Here is a 20,202-nt window from a genome sequence, read left to right as displayed (position 1 = left end):
TAACCGTCTAGGGGTCCTATAAGGGATAAGGTGGTCCCTGAAACAACCTGCTGCTGAACTGTTTATGACCCTGTGTGTTACCACCACAACACCTTGAGCTGGACCTGGTAGCAAATCAGTAGCTAGTGCACATCCTGAAAGCAGGGTGTTAAATGCTGGTGGTACAAGCAACCTATTAGGGGCACGGGTGGCGCTGTAGGTTAAACCACAGAGCCTAGGGCTTGCCGATCAGAAGGTCGGCGGTTCGAATCCCTGCGATAGGGTGAGCTCCCATTGCTCAGTCCCTGCTCCTGCCAACCTAGCAGTTCAAAAGCACATCAAAGTGCAAGTAGATAAATAGGTACCGCTCCGGCAGGAAGGTAAACAGTGTTTCCGTGCGCTGCTCTGGTTCACCAGAAGCAGCTTAGTCATGCTGGCCACATGACCCAGAAGCTGTACGGCGGCTCCCTCGGCCAATAAAGCGAGATGAGCGCCGCAACCCCAGAGTCGGTCACGACTGGACCTAATGGTCAGGGGTACCTTTACCTTTTACAAACAATCTAGCTGCTGCCTCCTGAGCCAGCCTGCAGATCAATCCCAAAGGTAGCCCCACATACAGCACATTGTAGTAATCCAGTTACCCTGAACGACTAATTGCTGATGTGGGCATTCATGTGGTGCAAGTCACCAGCTCTGAATCACTCTTACCCATGCACACTCCCTTTCTGATAATTCAGTGGATATTGACGTGAGAAGTAAAGGGTAAGATAAGCAACTCATTGATTTCAGGTTTTGTATCACCCACATAAAAAAAGGTAAAGTGACCCCTGACGATTAGGTCCAGGTGTGGCCGACTCTGGGGTTACGGCGCTCATCTCGCTTTATTGGCCGAGGGAGCCGGTGTACAGCTTCCGGGTCATGTGGCCAGCATGACTAAGCTGCTTCTGGCGAACCGTCAAGGGGATTCGAACCGCCGACCTTCTGATCGACAAGTCCTGGGCTCTGTGGTTTAACCCACCGCGCCACCCCCGTCCCATTGAAGTGAGAAACTATATTTCAGTTAATGGGGTCTTTCTTTCTGTGCAGTCCCTCCTACCATAAACAGAGGGGACCTGTCAGGAGTGGGTTTATCTCCTAAAGAAGTGAAGATCAGAGTGAACAACAGCCTTACACTGGAGTGTGAAGCACATGCAATTCCTGCTGCGGGCATCAGATGGTACAAGGATGGACAGGCCAGTCACCAAATTATTTCCTTTCAACAAGTAGTTTTAGAAACAAAGTTTTCTACAGCACTGTCTTCTTTCCCTCTATCCCATCTCACAAAAACATTGTACCGTATTTTTTGCTCTATAAGACTCACTTTTCCCCTCCTAAAAAGTAAGGGGAAATGTGTGTGCGTCTTATGGAGAGAATGCAGGCTGCGCAGCTATCCCAGAAGCCAGAACAGCAAGAGGGATTGCTGCTTTCGCTGTGCAGCGATCCTTCTTGTTGTTCTGGCTTCTGAGATTCAGAATATTTTTTTTCTTGTTTTCCTCCTCCAAAAACTAGGTGCGTCTTGTGGTCTGGTGCATCTTACAGAGCGAAAAATACGGTAATTCAGCACCCTGGGAAGTTCTCTTTTCTTTCCATGGAATGCAGAAAGCTGTGAATACCACGCCATCTCAGAACCACAGGATGGCATATGAGGAAATGCCTCTTGCACTGTGTCGTTTTGCAATTCCATAGTGCTCCTCCTTAGTCTTCCTTTTTAGCACTCTGTGCTTAGAATCGGTCCCATATTTTGCTTTCACTGGCATGTGGATTATTGCTCTTGGCTCCTAGAATTTTATAGGTACTGACATAAGAGTAAATCCAATCAACTGAGAACTGGATGCTCTAAGTTTTTCCAGAGCGGGTCTTTTGGCAAGAGTTAATATGAGGAAGCATATTAATAGAAATATTATTCTTGTTTCTGTTGGCAAAGCAGAAGGGATACGGTCCCTTTTAAAACGACTCTCTTCTTAATCATTTGCAAGTAAACAAATGGGAAATAATAATAGCTTCAACACTGGGATGGAAATACTAGGAAAAATGGACTGTTAGATCATGACTTATTTCAGGACTGCACAACTTGCAGCCCGAATGCATGTGAGGTCTTTAGGTTAACCTCCTGTTTTTTCTGCCTCCCCAGAACCACAAGAACAGAAAGGTCCAATATCAAACACTAGGCAGAGAGGAAATGGGGAACAGGTTCCTGGGTGCACAAAGGCATGAGGTTGTTGTTAATGCTACTCAGAGTAGACCCATTGACTTCAATGGATATGACTCATACATTCAGAGCTCTACTCTGTGTAGAAGTTAGTTGGATACAACCCAATGAGGGCCAGGTTGAAGTAAGATGTTATATTAGCATAAGCCAGTGCAACAAGTCCTACTAGTGCAGTGGACTCTCCCCCCCCCCCAGTACAGACCCTGCACCCCCACCAAAGGCTCTCCCTTCTCCCCATGCAACAGTTAAAAGAAAAAACCGCTCCCTTTCCCTTATGGGGTATTTCAGAGCCCGTAGAGAGTCCTTAGGTGTGTTCCGTATCAGTAGGAGAAAATAACAGAGGCCAACCAGAGTATATTGAGAAGCAAAGTGGCTAGTAAGCCTGATCTTTATTCAAGGAACTGTTGCAACAGGGTCCCCACTCACCACACGCAGGAGGGAGGAGAACCCTGAACAAGCCCTTATATAGACTTTTGAAATTGCCCACCCTGTAGCCCAAGACCAATCCCCAAAACATCATGCATACATCGCAGAAGGAGACGGTCTTCAGCAGAAATCCTGTCTGCCAGGATACCTGAAGATGGTCACTGATTACATTATCTGGGAAGCCTGGCCATTCTTTAGTTATGGTTAATACTTCAGTTGCTGAATCCAGGTCACAGGCTCACGCTATTCAAACACAAATACGCCCTTAAGACAGGATTTGCAAGCAAAAAGACAATGGGAAGGCTTTCCCCATTTGCCTCCCTTACTGCAGAGGAATATTTGAGGTCATTGGGAGAGTCAAAATGGCTTCAGGATTGCTCTCCCGTACTATTTCAGACACTTGGTTCATATCTATGTGCAATGATCTCCATTGTGTGATGTTTAATTCTACCCATAGTAATTGAGCCCAACATGTTTTCAATTGCCTTCCCCATAGTGATCCTTAGGCACTAGCCAGCCACTTGAATCTTGAGCTCTCTAAGTCCAGTGCAAAGTCTTGCAGGCTGGGTTTTGCAGTTCCTGTGCAAAAACCACGCCACTGGTTTGTCTTTGTGGGTCACAAAATATGGGCACGTTTTATGCATGTAACACTTAACGGGCATTTAAAAATAATGATGAAATTCTCATGTACGCTTCTTGATAATTAAATCACAGCCTATTGCATCAGATGACCACATAACAATCCAAGCCAGTGGGCGCGTTCTACAAATCAAGTCAGCTCAGATATCTGACACTGGCCGTTACAGTTGTATAGCCTCAAATATCGCCGGAGAAGATGAGCTGGAGTTTGATGTCAACATCCAAGGTAAAAAGGGTCTTGATTTCCACCTGCCTATCCATCTCTTTGGGTGATAAGAAAACCCCCAAATATGCCTCTGTTTACTTAATATGTTGAGAGCAATTGCTTGTACTATTTATTAGCAAAATGGGTGGCTAGCATGCAGTTAGGTATATTGGGAGCAAAAATTGAAGGGAATAGGAAAGATTAAATGTCTTGCTCTTTTCTACTTGCCTGTGGCCCGTGTCATCTATCACAGTTCCCCCTAATTTCCGAAAACCGCCTGGAAGCTGGGAAGATGGTGACGTGCTGGATGGCCAGGGAGGAGGAGCAAAAGATGTGATCATGAATAATCCTCTTTCTTTGTACTGTGAGACGAATGCTGTCCCCCCTCCGGTACTCACATGGTATAAAGACGGTTACCCTCTGAGTTCCAGTGATAAAGTATTGATCCTGCCAGGTCTGTATTAAACAGATGAGCAATTATGAATTAAGATAACCAGCCAATGTCTACTCAACTGTCTTAAGAAAAGCATTTCTTCAAGGGCATTTTATATTAAGGTTATTGTTTGAAATAATTTGGGTAAACCTATGAATGCTGCGAACGCGGGTGGCGCAGAGCCTAGGACTTGCCGATCAGAAGGTCGGCGGTTTGAATCCCCGCAACAGGGTGAGCTCCCGTTGCTTGGTCCCTGCTCCTGCCAACCTAGCAGTTCGAAAGCACATTAAAGTGCAAGTAGATAAATAGGTACCGCTCCGGCGGGAAGGTAAACGGCGTTTTCGTGCACTGCTCTGGTTCGCCAGAAGCAGCTTAGTCATGCTGGCCACATGACCCGGAAGCTGTACGCTGGCTCCCTCGGCCAGTAAAGCGAAATAAGCGCTGCAACCCCAGAGTCGGTCCCAACTGGATCTAATGGTCAGGGATCCCTTTACCTTTACCTTTATGAATGCTGCAGGATGCTGAGATGCCCTGCACTTTCACTTTTACCTTGCATATTTATTTTTGTTACAATAATTAAATTAGCTACCACCACCCCACCCCAGTATCCTTGGCTTCATGTGCCGTCACCACTCTGAGTTGCAGTAGAGAAATTTATGTGTGAGCTAATAAGAGATAATATGCTTCCAATTCACACACATGAACAATGGCAACCACAAAACTAAGAATTGCAATACATAGGGTCTTTTGTAGAGAGTTTAATTCAGGGAAGGGCATTCAAAGTAATTTGCTAGTATTAAAACGTTCTACTAATTTTTTTTTCGGGGGGAGCAATACCTTTGAGATCAGTTCCTCCCTTACTTTTGTGTTTTTCCTGTACCATCTGCATGCCAAGTCCAAACATATAGAGATGATTTGAGTGGCTGTTGTACAGCGTTAAAGCTTCCTTGCCCCAGACACATCGCAGAATCTGAGTCTGAGCATTTCACGGGTCTGCCATAAGACTTTTGCATGTGTTTGGCCAGCTCTCGCGTACTTTTTATATTGGCAATATGCATTATACGAAAACACCTTTTCTCATTGTTTTCTTTGGTTTCAAAGCATTGTGATCTTTCCTTAAAAACCCCCCAAAATGAGTTAGGTCCAAAATGTAAATAAAACTTAATTTTGGAGGAAGACATGATGAACGTTCAGTTATCTCTGCAAACAGATGCCTGCTTCTGCAGATGGAATTCGGTGCATGCTTTTATTTTAGGATAGGCTGTGGGTGAGGGGGATGCACAAGTATATAGAATCATAGAATCATAGAATCATAGAGTTGGAAGAGACCACAAGGGCCATCGAGTCCAACCCCCTGCCAAGCAGGAAACACCATCAGAGCACTCCTGACATATGGTTGTCAAGCCTCTGCTTAAAGACCTCCAAAGTAGGAGACTCCACCACACTCCTAGGCAGCAAATTCCACTGTCGAACAGCTCTTACTGTCAGGAAGTTCTTCCTAATGTTTAGGTGGAATCTTCTTTCTTGTAGTTTGGATCCATTGCTCCGTGTCCGCTTCTCCGGAGCAGCAGAAAACAACCTTTCTCCCTCCTCTATGTGACATCCTTTTATATATTTGAACATGGCTATCATATCACCCCTTAACCTCCTCTTCTCCAGGCTAAACATGCCCAGCTCCCTTAGCCGTTCCTCATAAGGCATCCATTCATTCAGGTCTTGGGAGAGATTTGTGTTTAGAATGCCAGAAAGTTCATGTTTGTGTTCTTTCTAGGAGGTCGTGTACTGCAGATTCCACGGGCGCAGAGTGAAGATGCTGGACGATACACGTGTGTGGCTGTAAATGAAGCCGGGGAGGATTCCATCCAGTATGATGTCCGCGTGCTTCGTGAGCTCACCTTACTTTGTTCGATTTTAGCCTTTCTAATGTGGGGAAAGGGACATGGTAAAAAACCTTTAAGAGTCTTAGAGTTGTAAGAGATCCTGAGCGTCAGTGCAGAAACGGAACAGGCTTTCTAACTGAAGGGTCTGTTGCGTCTCGAGGCCCCAAGACCCACCCCCAAAATAAATACACACAGATACTTATATTAGTTTAAGTTTTTGGGCAAATTTTGGCCACAGCTTTATTGAAATACAATCACATGAGCGGAATTGGCTTAGGCATTGACTCCCCACTATAACTGGCTCCACCTCTCAGGGTGATCGTCAAATGGGGGACACCAAACGAGGGAGCAAGGTCCATGAGGACCAACCTAAGCTCACCCCGGGGTCCCTGTGGCCCTAGCCCCTCAAGCGGGCTTTGGACGAGATCCAGGACCCCCAGATTCCTTTAACGGAATACCTAATTCCTGGAGGGGCAGGTGATGGCCGCACCTCCCCTCCCCCCAATCCAACTGAGCCAATGCCTAACCGCCACCTTACAAGTTGTGACGATTTGCTAAGGGCTAGGCGAAAACCAAATGGCTAAAAGCTAATCTACCAAATGGAAAAAAAAATCCTACCCAGCCCCTATTCCCAAAACAGGCGACCCAAACCAAAGCAAGGCCAAGCGACTATACCTAAACTAGGGAGGGTGGGCGGGTGTTCAGCCGTGCAAATCCAAGTGCTCCACTTGCACCACACGGCTGCTTTTAAAGCCCCTGGGATCATGCCACCAACCGGCTATTGGCTAAAACAGCCTGGCATGATACCAGGGGAATGGCCAGGACTTCCTGCTCTCTCCCCCCCCCCCCCATTTTAACCCTGTCAGGTGAGCTCTTGGGTCCCGAGCGCAACCAGGACCCTCTGTTATGAGGATCCCATTTGTGCAAACAGAACTCCTAGGCAAGCAAGAGCCAGTGTGGTGTAGTGGTTAAGAGCGGTAGTCACGTAATCTGGGGAACCGGGTTCGTGTCTCCGCTCCTCCACATGCAGCTGCTGGGTGACCTTGGGCCATTCACACTTCTGTGAAGTCTCTCAGCCCCACTCACCTCACAGAGTGTTTGTTGTGGGGGAGGAAGGGAAAGGAGAATGTTAGCTGCTTTGAGACTCCTGAAGGGGAGTGAAAGGCGGGATATCAAATCCAAACGCTTCTTCTTCTTCTTCTTCTTCATTCGCCACCCTTTTTTATATCTCAAAATTGTTGATGCTATCTCTATCCCACCTCACCGTTGCAAAAAAGCATCTCCCAAGGCAGTTAACAAATAAGCCATAAAACCTAGCAAACTAACATTGTACAGTGAAACTGCCATTCTAAATACGTTTTGTGGACCGTGTGTGTGTGTGTGTGTGTGCGTGTGTGTGTGTGTGTGTGTGTTTGTCTGTGCATCACAAGGTTTTCTTTTGTGAAGCAGGCATTTTGTGGTGCTTACGACAGTATCTTAGATTTCCAAATACGCCTGCAGCCTGTTCAAGGTTGAGAAACCCTGAGTCATCAGCATAATCATTCCCCCTGCCCCCCTAATCCTAGGCAGTTCCATGTAAACATCCAGAGAGAATGAAGCAAATGTTAATCTAACAATTCGAACTGCAAAGTTACAAAGTTGGAGAGGCTGCCCATTAGAGTGAATGGGGGACACTGCCCCATAACCTCAGTCTGCCTTCAGATGACTGTCAGCTTCCTCCTCAGTCCCAGCAGAATGGGGACAAAACTAGAATTACTTGGCTCCGCCTTTCATTGGCTCTTGCGCCACCTAGTGTTGGGCTCCCTGTCTTCTATCCTACCAGTCGAAATGGGCACCAGTCATCACTTTCTCAGTGACAAGCATGGCTTTCAGTAAGACCCCCAAATGCGCCTGAACGAAACTGAAATGGAAGGCTAGGGCTTGTGGTTCTTCCGAATGTGCAGGTCCAGCTCTCAGTCTGCAGAAATGACTCTGGTGTGAGATCCCAGTGTGCCATGGCTGAGGCAAAAACTGTAGATGAGCTTATTTTTCCGTTGTTTGCTTCCACATTTGTGACACAAACATGCTGCTGTTTAGTTCATCTACTGGGATACAGTGGTGCCTCGCAAGACGAAAAGAATCGGTTCTGTGATTCTCTTCGTCTAGCGGTTTTTTTGTCTTGCGAAGCAAGCCCATTGACGGATTAGCGGATTAGTGCTATTAGCGGCTATTAGTGGCTTATCTGCTGATCGGATCAGCTGATAAGCGGCTTAGCGGCTTAGAAAAAGGGGAGGAAAAGGGGAAAAAACCAGCAGGAACTCGCAAGACATTGTCGTCTTGCGAAGCAAGCCCATAGGAAATTCGTTTTGCGAAGCACCTCCAAAACGGAAAACTCTTTCGTCTAGCGAGTTTTCCGTCTTGCGAGGCATTCGTCTTGCGGGGCACCACTGTATCTGATTGCCTTGTGAGAGAATTGTTGAAAATTGACTTCGCTTTTTCACAAAGCCCTATGCCTTTGGAGTCATTACTGACCTCACAGGGATTTTTAAAACACGCAAACCTATGCCTCCTGTTCTAGACCACGTAACATTCTCTGTATCTCCTAGTAATAAAAGAGTTGTGTTTCAGTACCTTTCCATGTAGGGGTGTGTGTGTGTGTGTGTTTTAATTAGGCCTTCATTAACAGCAAGGCCTAGGGCTGCTGTGTTTCCCTGATAAATGTGTTAGATTAATCACTGAAAAGGTGCCCCTCTGTTGAATTCTTTTATTTAATATGCAGCCGGTTTTTTTCTGCAGTATATTTAAATCTAAAATACACTAATTTAAGTTTTTTTTAGTCCTGATCAGTGTTTATGAATGGTGGCTTTAAGCACAGTAAGACTATTCAGCATCTTGGGGTATTAATCGGAAATCCAGATTCTATTTCACTCTCAATCCACTTTGGCCAGGCTTCAGCGGAGCTAAATTGGCTCCAGTCCAAGTGCTACATTATAACTCACTGTGGGTTATACATGTCAAAGCCATGGCTGTAATATGTCTGGATTGCCCACTATAGTTTGCCATTATTGGCTTCTCCTCAGCCTGCATTCAAATGTGCAAATATGTGAGACGCTTGACATGATGGTTAGAAATTTCATGAAGAGAACGCTTCCTCCTTGACATTTTCCATCGATTCTAGTGCCACCATCCATTCATGGAGCCAATGGGGACATGCCTGAAGAGGTCACTGTGCTGATAAGCAACATGGCAGTGATGGAATGTGTGGCCAATGGCAGCCCTAATCCAAGCATAACCTGGCAGAAAGATGGGCGGCTCTTGGTTGAAGACTCCCAACACAAATTCTTAGCCAATGGAAGAACACTTCAGGTAAGTGGAGACACTTCAGTTAAAAGAGGAATGACCAAATGGTAGCCAGTGGACCAGATCTAGCTTCAGAAGCAATTTGCTTTGTATAGAGCACCTTCCCTTTTCAAGTAGTGATTCTTGGATTTCCGTTTATGGATAGCAACTCCTGAGTAGGCCTACCCTACCGTAAGATAGAATTCCTTCATATTCTTAGGCACTCCTTATATAAATGGTGTTTGATTCCTATGGGCCGTTCCTGTTCCCTTTCACCGTACAGTGGTACCTCGGGTTACATACACTTCAGGTTACATACGCTTCAGGTTACGCACTCCGCTAACCTAGAAATAGTGCTTCAGGTTAAGGACTTTGCTTCAGGATGAGAACAGAAATCGTGCTCTGGTGGCGCAGCGGCAGCAGGAGGCCCCATTAGTTAAAGTGGTGCTTCAGGTTAAGAACAGTTTCAGGTTAAGTACGGACCTCCGTAACAAATTAAGTACTTAACCCGAGGTACCACTGTACTTAAGTCAGTGCTATTACATCTTTTCAGAGATGGTATGATTTCCCTCAGCAAATAGCCTCTGAATTGTATTCATCCTTCTTTCATAGCTCCGCTTTCTGTCTGTGTACATTTTAATAAGCCTGTGCATCCTAGAATATACCTGGAATATAGCATCTACAAACGCAGCTTACTAAGTGGTGACAACTTACCACAGCGGGCAAATGACCATTTGATGAGGATAAAGTTACTAGGCATAGTAGTAATAGCTATAACCAATACTGATCATTTAGCTGGGTTGCATGAGCCAGCATAGATATTTGACTAGACATTATTAATTTAGAATAAATGTCTTGTTTCAATGTCTTTATCTTTTCCCTCTAGATCCTCAGTTCTCAAATAACAGACACGGGCAGGTATGTCTGTACTGTGGAGAACACTGCAGGAAGTGCCAAAAAATATTTTAATCTTAACGTTCATGGTAAGATAGCTATTTTCTAAGATGCTGGCTGATTATATTCATATAAAGAACAGTTGCAAAATAAATCTGTTCCTATGTTTTATTGACTGTGTTTGGATGTCGTGATAAACTATGGTTTTATTGTGGCGGGAAAGCCTCGGGTGTGCATATTCCTCTCCCTGCTCTGCTCTAGCAGTATGGCTCACAGGAAAAGTTTGGGAAAACTCACTTTCTATTTCAATTTACCATAGCTTAGTGTTGTGCCTAAATCCTAAACTGTGATTAATCTAGATTAACTGTGGTTTGTTTGAAATAATATTTATTTATACATACTCTGCACATCCAGCTGAGTTTCCCCAGCCACCCTGGGCAGATCCCAACAGAATATTAAAAACATAATAAAACATCAAACATTAAAAACTTCCCTAAACAGGGCTGCCTTCAGATGTCTTCTAGAAGTCAGGTAGTTCTCTATTTCCTTGGCATCTGATGGGAGGGCGTTCCACAGGGCGGGCGCCACTACCGAGAAGGCCCTCTGCCTTGTTCCCTGTATCCTCCCTTCACACAGTGAGGGAACCACCAGAAGGCCCTCGGAGCTGGACCTCAGTGTCCGGGCTGAATGATGGGGGTAGAGATGCTCCTTCAGGTATACTGAGCCGAGGCCAATTAGGGCTTTAAAGGTCAGCACCAACACTTTGAATTGTGCCCGGAAACGTACTGGGAACCAATGTAGGTCTTTCAGGACTGGTGTTTTGTGGTCTTGGCAGCCACTCCCAGTCACCAGTCTAGCTGCCGCATTCTGGATTAGTTGTAGTTTCTGGGTCACCTTTAAAGGCAGCCCCACGTAGAGCGCATTGCAGTAGTCCAAGCGGGAGATAACTAGAGCATGCACCAGTCCACGGGCAGGTAGGGTCTCAGCCTGAGTACCAGATGGAGCTGATAAACAGCTGCCCTGGAAACAGAATCAACCTGCGCCTCCATAGACAATTGTTGTTGTTGTTTAGTCATTTAGTCGTGTCCGACTCTTTGTGACCCTATGGACCAGAGCACGCCAGGCACTCCTGTCTTCCACTTCCTCCCACAGTTTGGTCAAACTCATGTTAGTAGCCAGCTTCATAAACCACAGTTAGAATTTGACTTATTTCAAGCAAGCCATAGTTGAATATTGTTGGGTTTGGACAACATAACAAGCTTCGGTTTATTAGAAACGGATGCAAAAGCTTCCCAGCTTCTCCTCATGACTGCAGGAGGAGGAGAAGGGGAAGGGGAAGTAAATTTATGCATTTAACACAGCATCTGTTTTGCCCTTAATGTTTCTTGTCAACTGTGAACTCCATGTTGTTGTTTTTTTAAAAGGCCTGCCTATCATTTCAAATGAAGCGATCCATTTAGTTTAGCTCCATCTTTCTCTTAAAAACCTATGTAGGAAATTAATCCTTGACTGGGACTTCCCTTGCAAAACAGTGCTGGGGATCTTTATGAGAAGGGCCACCCAGTTTGTGCTTTCTTCTGATGCAAAAAACATAGTCCTTCACTAGCATGAGTTATTTCCCTTCAGCGCCAAGATGTGAAGCATTTCCTGCCATTTCTTCCTGCTTTTAAAAACAATGGCTGCTTTCCTAATATTAAATGAGGGATAAAGCAAGGCAACATTGCTTGAGACTTAAAGCAGAATACATGCTGTGTTCAGAAAATTGCAGTGCATTTCCAAGGCTCTGTGGGTTTGGTTGTTGATGTCCTGATATTTTCTGTCTACATCTCCTCTTGGTTACCTTATGTAACCTCATCAGTTCTCATTCCTTTCAGTACCTGTCAGGGGTTCAGGAGCAGAGGCGAGGGCAAGGGAGGAAACAGAGAGCGAGGGGGAGGAGGCAGAAGAAAGGATGAGTGATGACGACGACCCGAGATCTCCGAGTCTTTCCAGTGAATCAGAAGATTCACAGAAAGGAGCACCAGTGGCCAGGGCAAGGGGGGAGCCTAGGGGGACACCCCAGGAAGATAGAGCCAGAGGGGACTCAGAGGGGAGCAGTTGGAGATCGGGACCAACGTCACCGCCAGAGAGTAGGAAAGAGGAAGAGCGCCAGGGAGCAAGCGCTGGCAGCTCGCAACAGGAGGGAGGGCACGAGTCAGGAGTGGCCACACCTTCATCGGGGAGCGAAGTGACGGTTAGACGGAAAGTGGAAGGTTGGGCGCGCGCGCCAAGTTCAAATGCACAGGAAGGTGGCGCAGTAGGCAGCCCGGAAAGGGAGCCAGGTCCTAAAGCCCGGCGCAAGGAGACAGGAGAGTCAGGGGGGTCAGCGTCAGAAGAATCCCGGAAGGAAGAGACCCAGGGGGGCAGAGGGACCCAGAGGAGAACTGTCAGGCGGAAAAGGTGGAGCAGGGCTAGGATATTAAGTTGGTGCGCAAGGGGCGGAGACTCAGACGGAGCTTCGCCGATCTAAGCATAAGACGTAGGGTTGCACGCAGCAGCTTGAGAATGGAGACTGTAACTCAATAAAGACTTTTATTTAACGATCGCTGGCTAGCGTGATCCTCTGTGAGCTAGGATCTGGAAGTAACCCTGACAGTACCTAATATATTTTGATGATCCGCAGCTATATCTCTCTACCCAAGATCTTTCCCCCTCCGCCCAGTTCCACATCTCTCCTTGTCTGCCTGATTTATCCATTTGGTTGTCTCATCACCATCTCAAATTCAACATGTCAAAGACTGAACTCTTTAACTTTGCTCTCAAACCTTCCACTCTTTGATCCCTCTCCATATCCATTGATAAGCTTACTGCCCATGGCTTTTGCTTCGACTCTTTATTTTGCTCTCTGCTCTCAGTCAGTACCAAAGTATGTTTTTTCTCCGTGTACAAAATAGCAAAAAAAATCATCTGTTGGAAGCTCTGGCTCATGTTCTGTTCTTCGTGCTTTCACTATCCTAATCCTTTTTTTAAAAAAAAAATATTAGGGTTTTCAGAGATTTTTTGACAAACACAAAAACATAAACAGCCACATACAGACACACACACAAATAACAAGTATAATTTTAAATCCTTGATTTCTTAACCACTTTCCCAGACTTCCCCCACCTCCCCTTCTTGCATCCCTATTCCAATAATTAACTCAGCAAGTTCTTATCCCCAAATTATCCCTTATTAACATTTTACTTAAATCATCTTAATTAACCAAATTTAAACTTCTAAACCTCATTTTAATACATAACATTTACCCCTTTTTCTAAGGTCGACCCAAGTTCCCTTTCACGAGTTTCCCAATTTTTTATAATTGTTACCAAGCAACCTATCCAATAAAAACATATAATTATACCCCTTTGGATTCCAAAATTTCCCCCCCTTCCCCGGTTTTGATCCCCAGAAATTATCCTTCAGTCTATCAATTCTCAGCCTGGGTCTATCACGTCTGAGGCCCTTAAGTCTCTTTCAGTCCCTCTCAGCCGGTTTTGTTGACAGTCCTTCATGTTGAACATCAAGTCTCGGAGCAGCCTCACTATCCTAATCCTTGCTAGGCCTCCTAATGCCCTGAGCGGCCACAAAAGCTGCTTACCATTGCAGCCACTTCTGGTGTTGCAGATGTGAGTGTGTGGGCATAGCCAGGGCTGGCCCAAGACATTGTGGCACCTGAGGCGAACCACAAAATGGCACCCACCTCCCCACCAAGGAAGAAGGGGTGAATGGAAAACTGTGTCAGAAACAATGGGGAATAAAGATCTAAATGGGAATTTTCCACCCTTGTGGATTCTGCCGCCTGAGGCAGTTGCCCCACCTTGCCTCATGGGTGGGCCGGCACTGGACATATTTCCCTTGGTAAACAAGCAAACAAAGGAAAACATTTCTGGGCTTTCCTCCTGCATAAGATGGTTTCCAGCATTATGGTAGGAAAGACCCTGTCAATAATTTACTTTCCAGTCGCTTAGTGAAACTTAGTGTGGTTTTCCTGGCAAGTGTATAAAATTTGGGCTTGTGTATCTTTTGACAGTTCCTCCGAGTATTGTTGGCACGAACCCTGAGAATTTGACTGTTGTGGTGAATAACTTCATCTCCTTGACCTGTGAGGTCACTGGCTTCCCACCCCCTGATCTCAGTTGGCTGAAGAATGGAAAACCCATCAGCTTGAACACAAACGCTCTTATAGTGCCAGGTGAGCAAACTCTGCTATGGTGGATATTTCCCCCCATCAAGTGATTCCACTTCTTTTCCCAGGACCTTGTCAAAACTGACAAGGAAAGTTGATAGGCCAAATTTATGTTCACTGTGTTTTTCTTCATCAGTCCCTGCAGTGCCAGTAATACATTTGGCATAACATGTGTATGATATCATTTGAAGAAAAGCACAGATACCTAAAACCTTTCAAGGAACTGGAAGGAAATGTTATAATTATTTGGAAGAGTCACTTGATGAGTTAGCATTGCTTTCTTGTTACCTGGTTCTTTTATTAGAACAGAGTCTGCCCTCTATCCCAGTAACACAACAAGGAAGTCAGTGGTGGCCATTGGTGGGCATGTGACAATTTTTAGGGTTGTTTTTCTTACTTATTATTGGAAATCTTGACATTCTTCACTGTTACAGTGCTTTTTTCTGGAAGTGCGTGCCTGTACGCAGTACTGGTGCCATAGCTGTCAACCGTCCCTTATTTGGTGGGAAAGTCCCTTATCCCAGCGCCATGTCCCGCTGCTGTCCCTTATTGATGATGCCCCTTAAATTTCCCGTGTTTCAAAGGAAGCAGCTCCTCTCCCTCCCTCCCTCCCTCCCTCCCTGTTGGCCAGGGAGGAAGGAAGCTCCAACTGTGTTGCTTGGCTGCGTTGCTCACCCAATAAGGAGTCTAAGAACGACTGGGGGGGTGGAGCTTGCATGCCTTGTGCCGATCAAATCGGCTGCATTGCCTGGGGACTCGCCTTTGCTCAGCGCTTCCCAGCAGAGAGGTGACGGTGGTTTTCCTTGCTGCATCCCTTTTGCCGGGTTGCTGCGCTTGAGGCTTCGTTTGGCTGCTGGCTGGGCTTTCTGCCTTTGGCTCGGAGGGGCCCAGAAGTTAAACATACGAAATCCCTTATTTTGGCTGCTGATCCCTTGTTTTCGAGGCTGCCGGTCCCTTATTTTCAAATCTGTAAGTTGACAGCTATGACTGGTGCCCCCCTTCAACTCTTGCAATGCCCACAACAGGGCGAGGCATCGGAGGCGCCCATGACACAGTTGCCTGGCTGTCTCAAACACACACTGCCTTCCTACCCTTTCGCTGCTGCCATAGGGCAGGGATCGAAGCTTTTCGTGGGCATGGAAGGAGGGGGAAAAAAGAGGCCTGGGGTGCAGGAATATACGGATGTGGTCTCTGCAAGCCCACACATCCGTGTCTGAGTGGTAGTTCAGGCACAGTGTGGCCTGGCCACTGTCAGGGAATAGGATAAGGGCTGCGTGTCTGGCTCATTGGGTGGTGGTCCAAGCCTATGAACTAAAAAAACACACTAAGATCAGTGTGTATCACATGCGCAGCAATGACATCTGTCATGAATCTCTCTCCATCTCTCTTTTAAAAACATACCCCCCCTCTTTTTGCCCCTGTTGCATTTCAACATGAAACTTTTGTAAAATTCTGTTCAAGCAGTGGTGATCTGATAACCCATCTGAACAGCTCTGTCAACTTTGACAGAGCCAGTGTGGTGTAGTGGTTAAGAGCGGTGGACTCGTAATCTGGAGAACCGGGTTCACATCTCCGCGCCTCCACATGCAGCTGCTGGGTGACCTTGGGCCAGTCACACTTCTTTGAAGTCTCTCAGCCCCACTCACCTCACAGAGTGTTTGTTGTGGGGGAGGAAGGGAAAGAAGAATGTGAGCCACTTTGAGACTCCTTCGAGTAGTGATAAAGCGGGATATCAAATCCAAACTCTTCTTCTCTTCTTCTTCATTTCAGGGGGCCGCACGCTGCAGATTCCTAGGGCCCGTCTGTCCGATGGTGGAGAATATGTCTGCATAGCCAGAAACAGTGCTGGAGAAAGCAGGAGAAAGAGCTTCCTTACTGTTTATGGTGTGTTTCTGCAGCTTTAAAATGAAATAATATTGAAAGTGGGGGAAATGTTAATGTCTAATAATTCTGAGTACGTTTCCGGGCACAATTCAAAGTGTTGGTGCTGTCCTTTAAAGCCCTAAACGGCCTCGGCCCAGTATACCTGAAGGAGCGTCTCCACCCCCATCATTCAGCCCGGACACTGAGGTCCAGCGCCGAGGGCCTTCTGGTGGTTCCTTCACTGCAATAAGTGAGGTTACAGGGAACCAGGCACAGGGCCTTCTCGGTAGTGGCACCCGCCCTGTGGAATGCCCTCCCATAAGATGTCAAGGAAATAAACAACTACAGTGGTACCTTGGTTTATTAATTTAATCCGTTCCGGAAGTCCGTTCTTAAACCAAAGCATTCTTAAACCAAGGCGTGCTTTCCCATAGCAGCGGGGGACTCAATTTACACTCAACAGGAAGCGAAACATGTTCTGCTTCCAAGGCAAAATTCACAAACCAAAGCACCTACTTCCGGGTTTACATCGTTCTTAATCCAAGTTGTTCATAAACTAAGCTGCTCTTAAACCAAGGTACCACAGTATATGACTTTTAGAAGACATCTGAAGGCAGCCCTGTTTAGGGAAGTTTTTAATGTTTGATTCTATTTTTAATATTATGTTGGGAGCCGCCCAGAGTGGCTGGGGAAACCCAGACAGATGGGTGGGGTATGAATAAATTATTATTATTATTATTATTATTATTATTATTATTATTATTATTATTATTATTCCTTTTTAAGGTAGCGATTCTTCCTTCTGGTGAAAGCCAAGGAAATAACATTGCTTATATTCCCTCCCACTAAGTCCCTCCCAGCATAAAAGACCACAGCGGAGCAGCGCTTTCCGTCGTGAATGTGCGAGTGGGAACTCCGGTGACATTAGAGTGCGAATCCAATGCTGTTCCACCTCCTGTCATCAGCTGGTACAAGAACGGGCGGATGGTTGCAGCCTCATCTAACATGGGGATCGTAGCTGATGGGCAGATGCTTCATATTACAGCTGCTGAGGTATGCTATTCTGCTTTTTAAAAAAACTTGCAGTCCATTTTTTGTAACATGAATTAGGTCTTCATCTTGCCAAAGGCAAGGTGGTTCTTTTAAAATGAGAGATTCAGAAGCAATACAAAATACACAAGTGAGTGAGAAGATCAAAGGTTTTATTTTAAGACAGCAAGCAATGTATACATACCAAGCAAGCACTTCAATCTGTGACTTGGAAGCCCTCAAGAAGTGGCAAAATGACTCCCCCAGGTAACCTTAATTTGCACAGCCCTGCAGCCGATCAGTCTGTGAGCTTCAGAGAAACTCTGTCAAACTTGTCCGGTTTTATAGATAGCCTGTGTAGCTTGCCAGACTGGCTACATGCAGATCACTAACTGCTTGAAATACATTTTGCCTTCCGGATGCATTTCCCGTAGAGTCTTCAATTGACATATGCTAAATGCAAAAAAAAAAAAAAAAGATGCGGGTGGCGCTGTGATCTAAACCACTAAGCCTAGCGCTTGCCGATCGGAAGGTCGGCGGTTCGAATCCCCGCAATAGGGTGAGCTCCCGTTGCTCTGTCCCAGCTCCTGCCAACCTAGCAGTTCGAAAGCACACCTGTGCAAGTAGATAAATAGGTACCGCTCCGGCAGGAAGGTAAACGGAGTTTCCGTACGCTGCTCTGGTTTCGCCAGAAGCGTCTTAGTCATGCTGGCCAGATGACCCAGAAAACCTGTCTGCAGACAAACGCCAGCTCCCTCGGCCTGTAAAGCGAGATGAGCACCACAACCCCAGAGTTGTTCACGACTGGACCTACTTGTCAGGGGTCCTTTACGTTTACCTATTTAAATGCAAAAATAGCAATACATTGGAGCAGAGTGATAAAGGAAGAGGTGATTGGGGGGGGGGGAACCAATCATCTAGCCCGAAAGCCCTTTCTATAGTTTGAGGGTTATAAGCAGAGCCTTTTTTACATACTCATTAATTGGCAGACCACAGAAGATAGGTTTCATTCCCTTCCCCACTGCATGTATTGATTTTTTTGCATGGCCAGTTGCATATTTGAATAAATTGTCATGATCAGTAGTCATGGACATACATGGGAAATGTAAGTAGCTCATTTTACGCATATTTCACCTTGGTATGACAGCCAATTTTTGTAGCCGCTTTGCTTTCCTATTCAGAAACAAGAGCATGGATTGAAAAAAAGAAGTGTTCGCCTTTTTGCCTTAAAAGCAAACAAGAAAATAAAGCTTTAAAGGGAACTCATCTATTTATAAAACATTTGCAACTGAATCAGCACATCAGAACAATATTTTTTAAAAAAAATCTGCAAGAGAATATCTTTATTAGGACCAACTAAAAAATTACAAAATAGTCAGCGTGGGGTCATGGTAAAAAAGCCTTAGTGTGTGCCATGGTGTGATTTCAGAAACATAGAAAATGTGAGTTCAGAATTAAAATTGAAAATGTTCTCATGGTGCCTGAGATAGTATGCTTAGGATGAGATCATAGTATGTGTTTTTGAATGGCCTATGTTACAAGACTGTATTCCCCCCACCCCACCCAAAGATAATGCATGAGCACTGTATCCACTATGGTGGTTGTTATTACAGTATCCTGTTAGCAAGATGTTGTTTTTTTTTAGTCAAAAATTTGAAGCTGTTAATTAGGAAAGTGGCTTGCATATCCTTTTCCTTCTTGTATTCTCAGGTGTCTGATACAGGCCAGTATGTATGTAAAGCCATAAATATTGCGGGACGAGATGATAAAAATTTCCATCTTAACGTTCATGGTAAGCTTATACTATGTTAACCTTTAGCACATGGGTCGGCAAACTAAGGCCCGGGTGCCGGATCTGGCCCATGGACGCTCTGGGAATTGCCACATGGATTGGCACGGGGATTCTGATCATTTGGGCTGTGCCAGTTTCCCCCCTCTCCCTCACTCACACCGCGGTGGCGCCTCCTCCCTCCCTCCTCCTGGCTTCTCCCTGCCCTGCCTAGAGGAGGAAGGGGGCTGGGCTTTGTTGAGTAGTGGTTGGCTGAGCACCATTTTAAGCAGCCCCTCTCTGGAGCCAGCCCTTTTGCGCCACTCACTGTCCCTCTCAGCCGCCAGCCCCTGCTGCTCGCAAGGCACAGGTAAGCAGCCACCATGGCTTGTCCACTGCTGTGGAGAAGGGGGGGGGAAGTCATGGGGGGGATTCCCCCCTAAATATAGTCCGGCCCCCCACAAGGTCTGAGGGACAGTGGACCGACCCCCTGCAAAAAAAGTTTGCTGACCCCTACTTTAGCGACTTGCGTGCCAAGGCACCCAAGCCCCAAAGTTCCCAGGGGAACAATAAAACACACTGACACAGAGTATTTTGGTTTATGGGTTCAAATAGGCCACAACATTATTGGTTACAGATGTGAGTGGTTTGGCTTAGGCATTGGGGTGAAGTCAGGCTATAACTTGACTCCTGCCCATCTGCAGGGAGTCCACGGAAGGGTAAACCACTGATAGGGGGCGCCCTATGACTTACATCAGATAGTACACAAAACAAATGAAATACCGTGAAAATCCCTGAAACAAAAAGTAATCGACTAGAAATATTATCTTATAGAAATAAAATAAATAATAAAAATCAAAAAATTTAAGGTCAAAATTAGAAAAACCTAGAACTGAACAAAGCCTTAACTGGATGCCGGCTACAAACTTCGTTTCACTGAACTATTCAGTTTCCTCAGAAGGAAATAGAGGAATAATAAACCTTAAATGACCAAATTCAAAGAAAGGGGGTAAAACTCCCCAAAATTCTGAAGTATTATAATCCTAGCTCGACCTGGGTGAAGCAAAGCGCAGTAATAAAGGATTAAGGACTCAAAGGTACAGTTTCTAAAACTGAGTTTACAAAAAGGGTTTGAAAACCTAAATGGCAAGTTTTAGACACAGCCCAACTTGAAGAAAGCCAAGCACAGTAATAAAGAGTTGAGGGCTCAGCTGTGAAAATTTTAGTATTGCCTTTACAAAAAGGTTTAAAAAACCTAAATGGCACAAATTCAAAGAAAGGAATACAAGATAAGCTGTTTTCGATTTTAAAGA

At 45.6% G+C, this 20,202-nt stretch overlaps 1 protein-coding gene across 3 annotated transcripts in view; it reads left to right on the top strand.

Moving 5' to 3' along the window:
* Positions 1 to 20,202, top strand: part of HMCN1 (hemicentin 1) — a 316,075-nt gene that overhangs the window by 210,767 nt on the left and 85,106 nt on the right. For all 3 annotated transcript variants that reach the window (XR_014220481.1, XM_082225398.1, XM_082225397.1), the window contains exons 52-61: positions 1,066 to 1,211; positions 3,368 to 3,518; positions 3,751 to 3,951; positions 5,702 to 5,815; positions 8,968 to 9,155; positions 10,015 to 10,111; positions 14,074 to 14,235; positions 16,000 to 16,113; positions 16,943 to 17,145; positions 18,832 to 18,913. Coding sequence is in view for 2 of the 3 variants with exons in the window: in XM_082225398.1 (XP_082081524.1) it covers positions 1,066 to 1,211; positions 3,368 to 3,518; positions 3,751 to 3,951; positions 5,702 to 5,815; positions 8,968 to 9,155; positions 10,015 to 10,111; positions 14,074 to 14,235; positions 16,000 to 16,113; positions 16,943 to 17,145; positions 18,832 to 18,913 (1,458 nt within the window). In the remaining variant the exon portion in view is untranslated. The remainder of the gene's footprint in view (positions 1 to 1,065; positions 1,212 to 3,367; positions 3,519 to 3,750; positions 3,952 to 5,701; positions 5,816 to 8,967; positions 9,156 to 10,014; positions 10,112 to 14,073; positions 14,236 to 15,999; positions 16,114 to 16,942; positions 17,146 to 18,831; positions 18,914 to 20,202) is intronic.

The sequence above is a fragment of the Podarcis vaucheri genome (assembly GCF_965113315.1).
Source record: "Podarcis vaucheri genome assembly, chromosome: 6".
Lineage (NCBI taxonomy): Eukaryota > Metazoa > Chordata > Lepidosauria > Squamata > Lacertidae > Podarcis > Podarcis vaucheri.
This window is presented reverse-complemented; position numbering and strand designations above follow the sequence as displayed.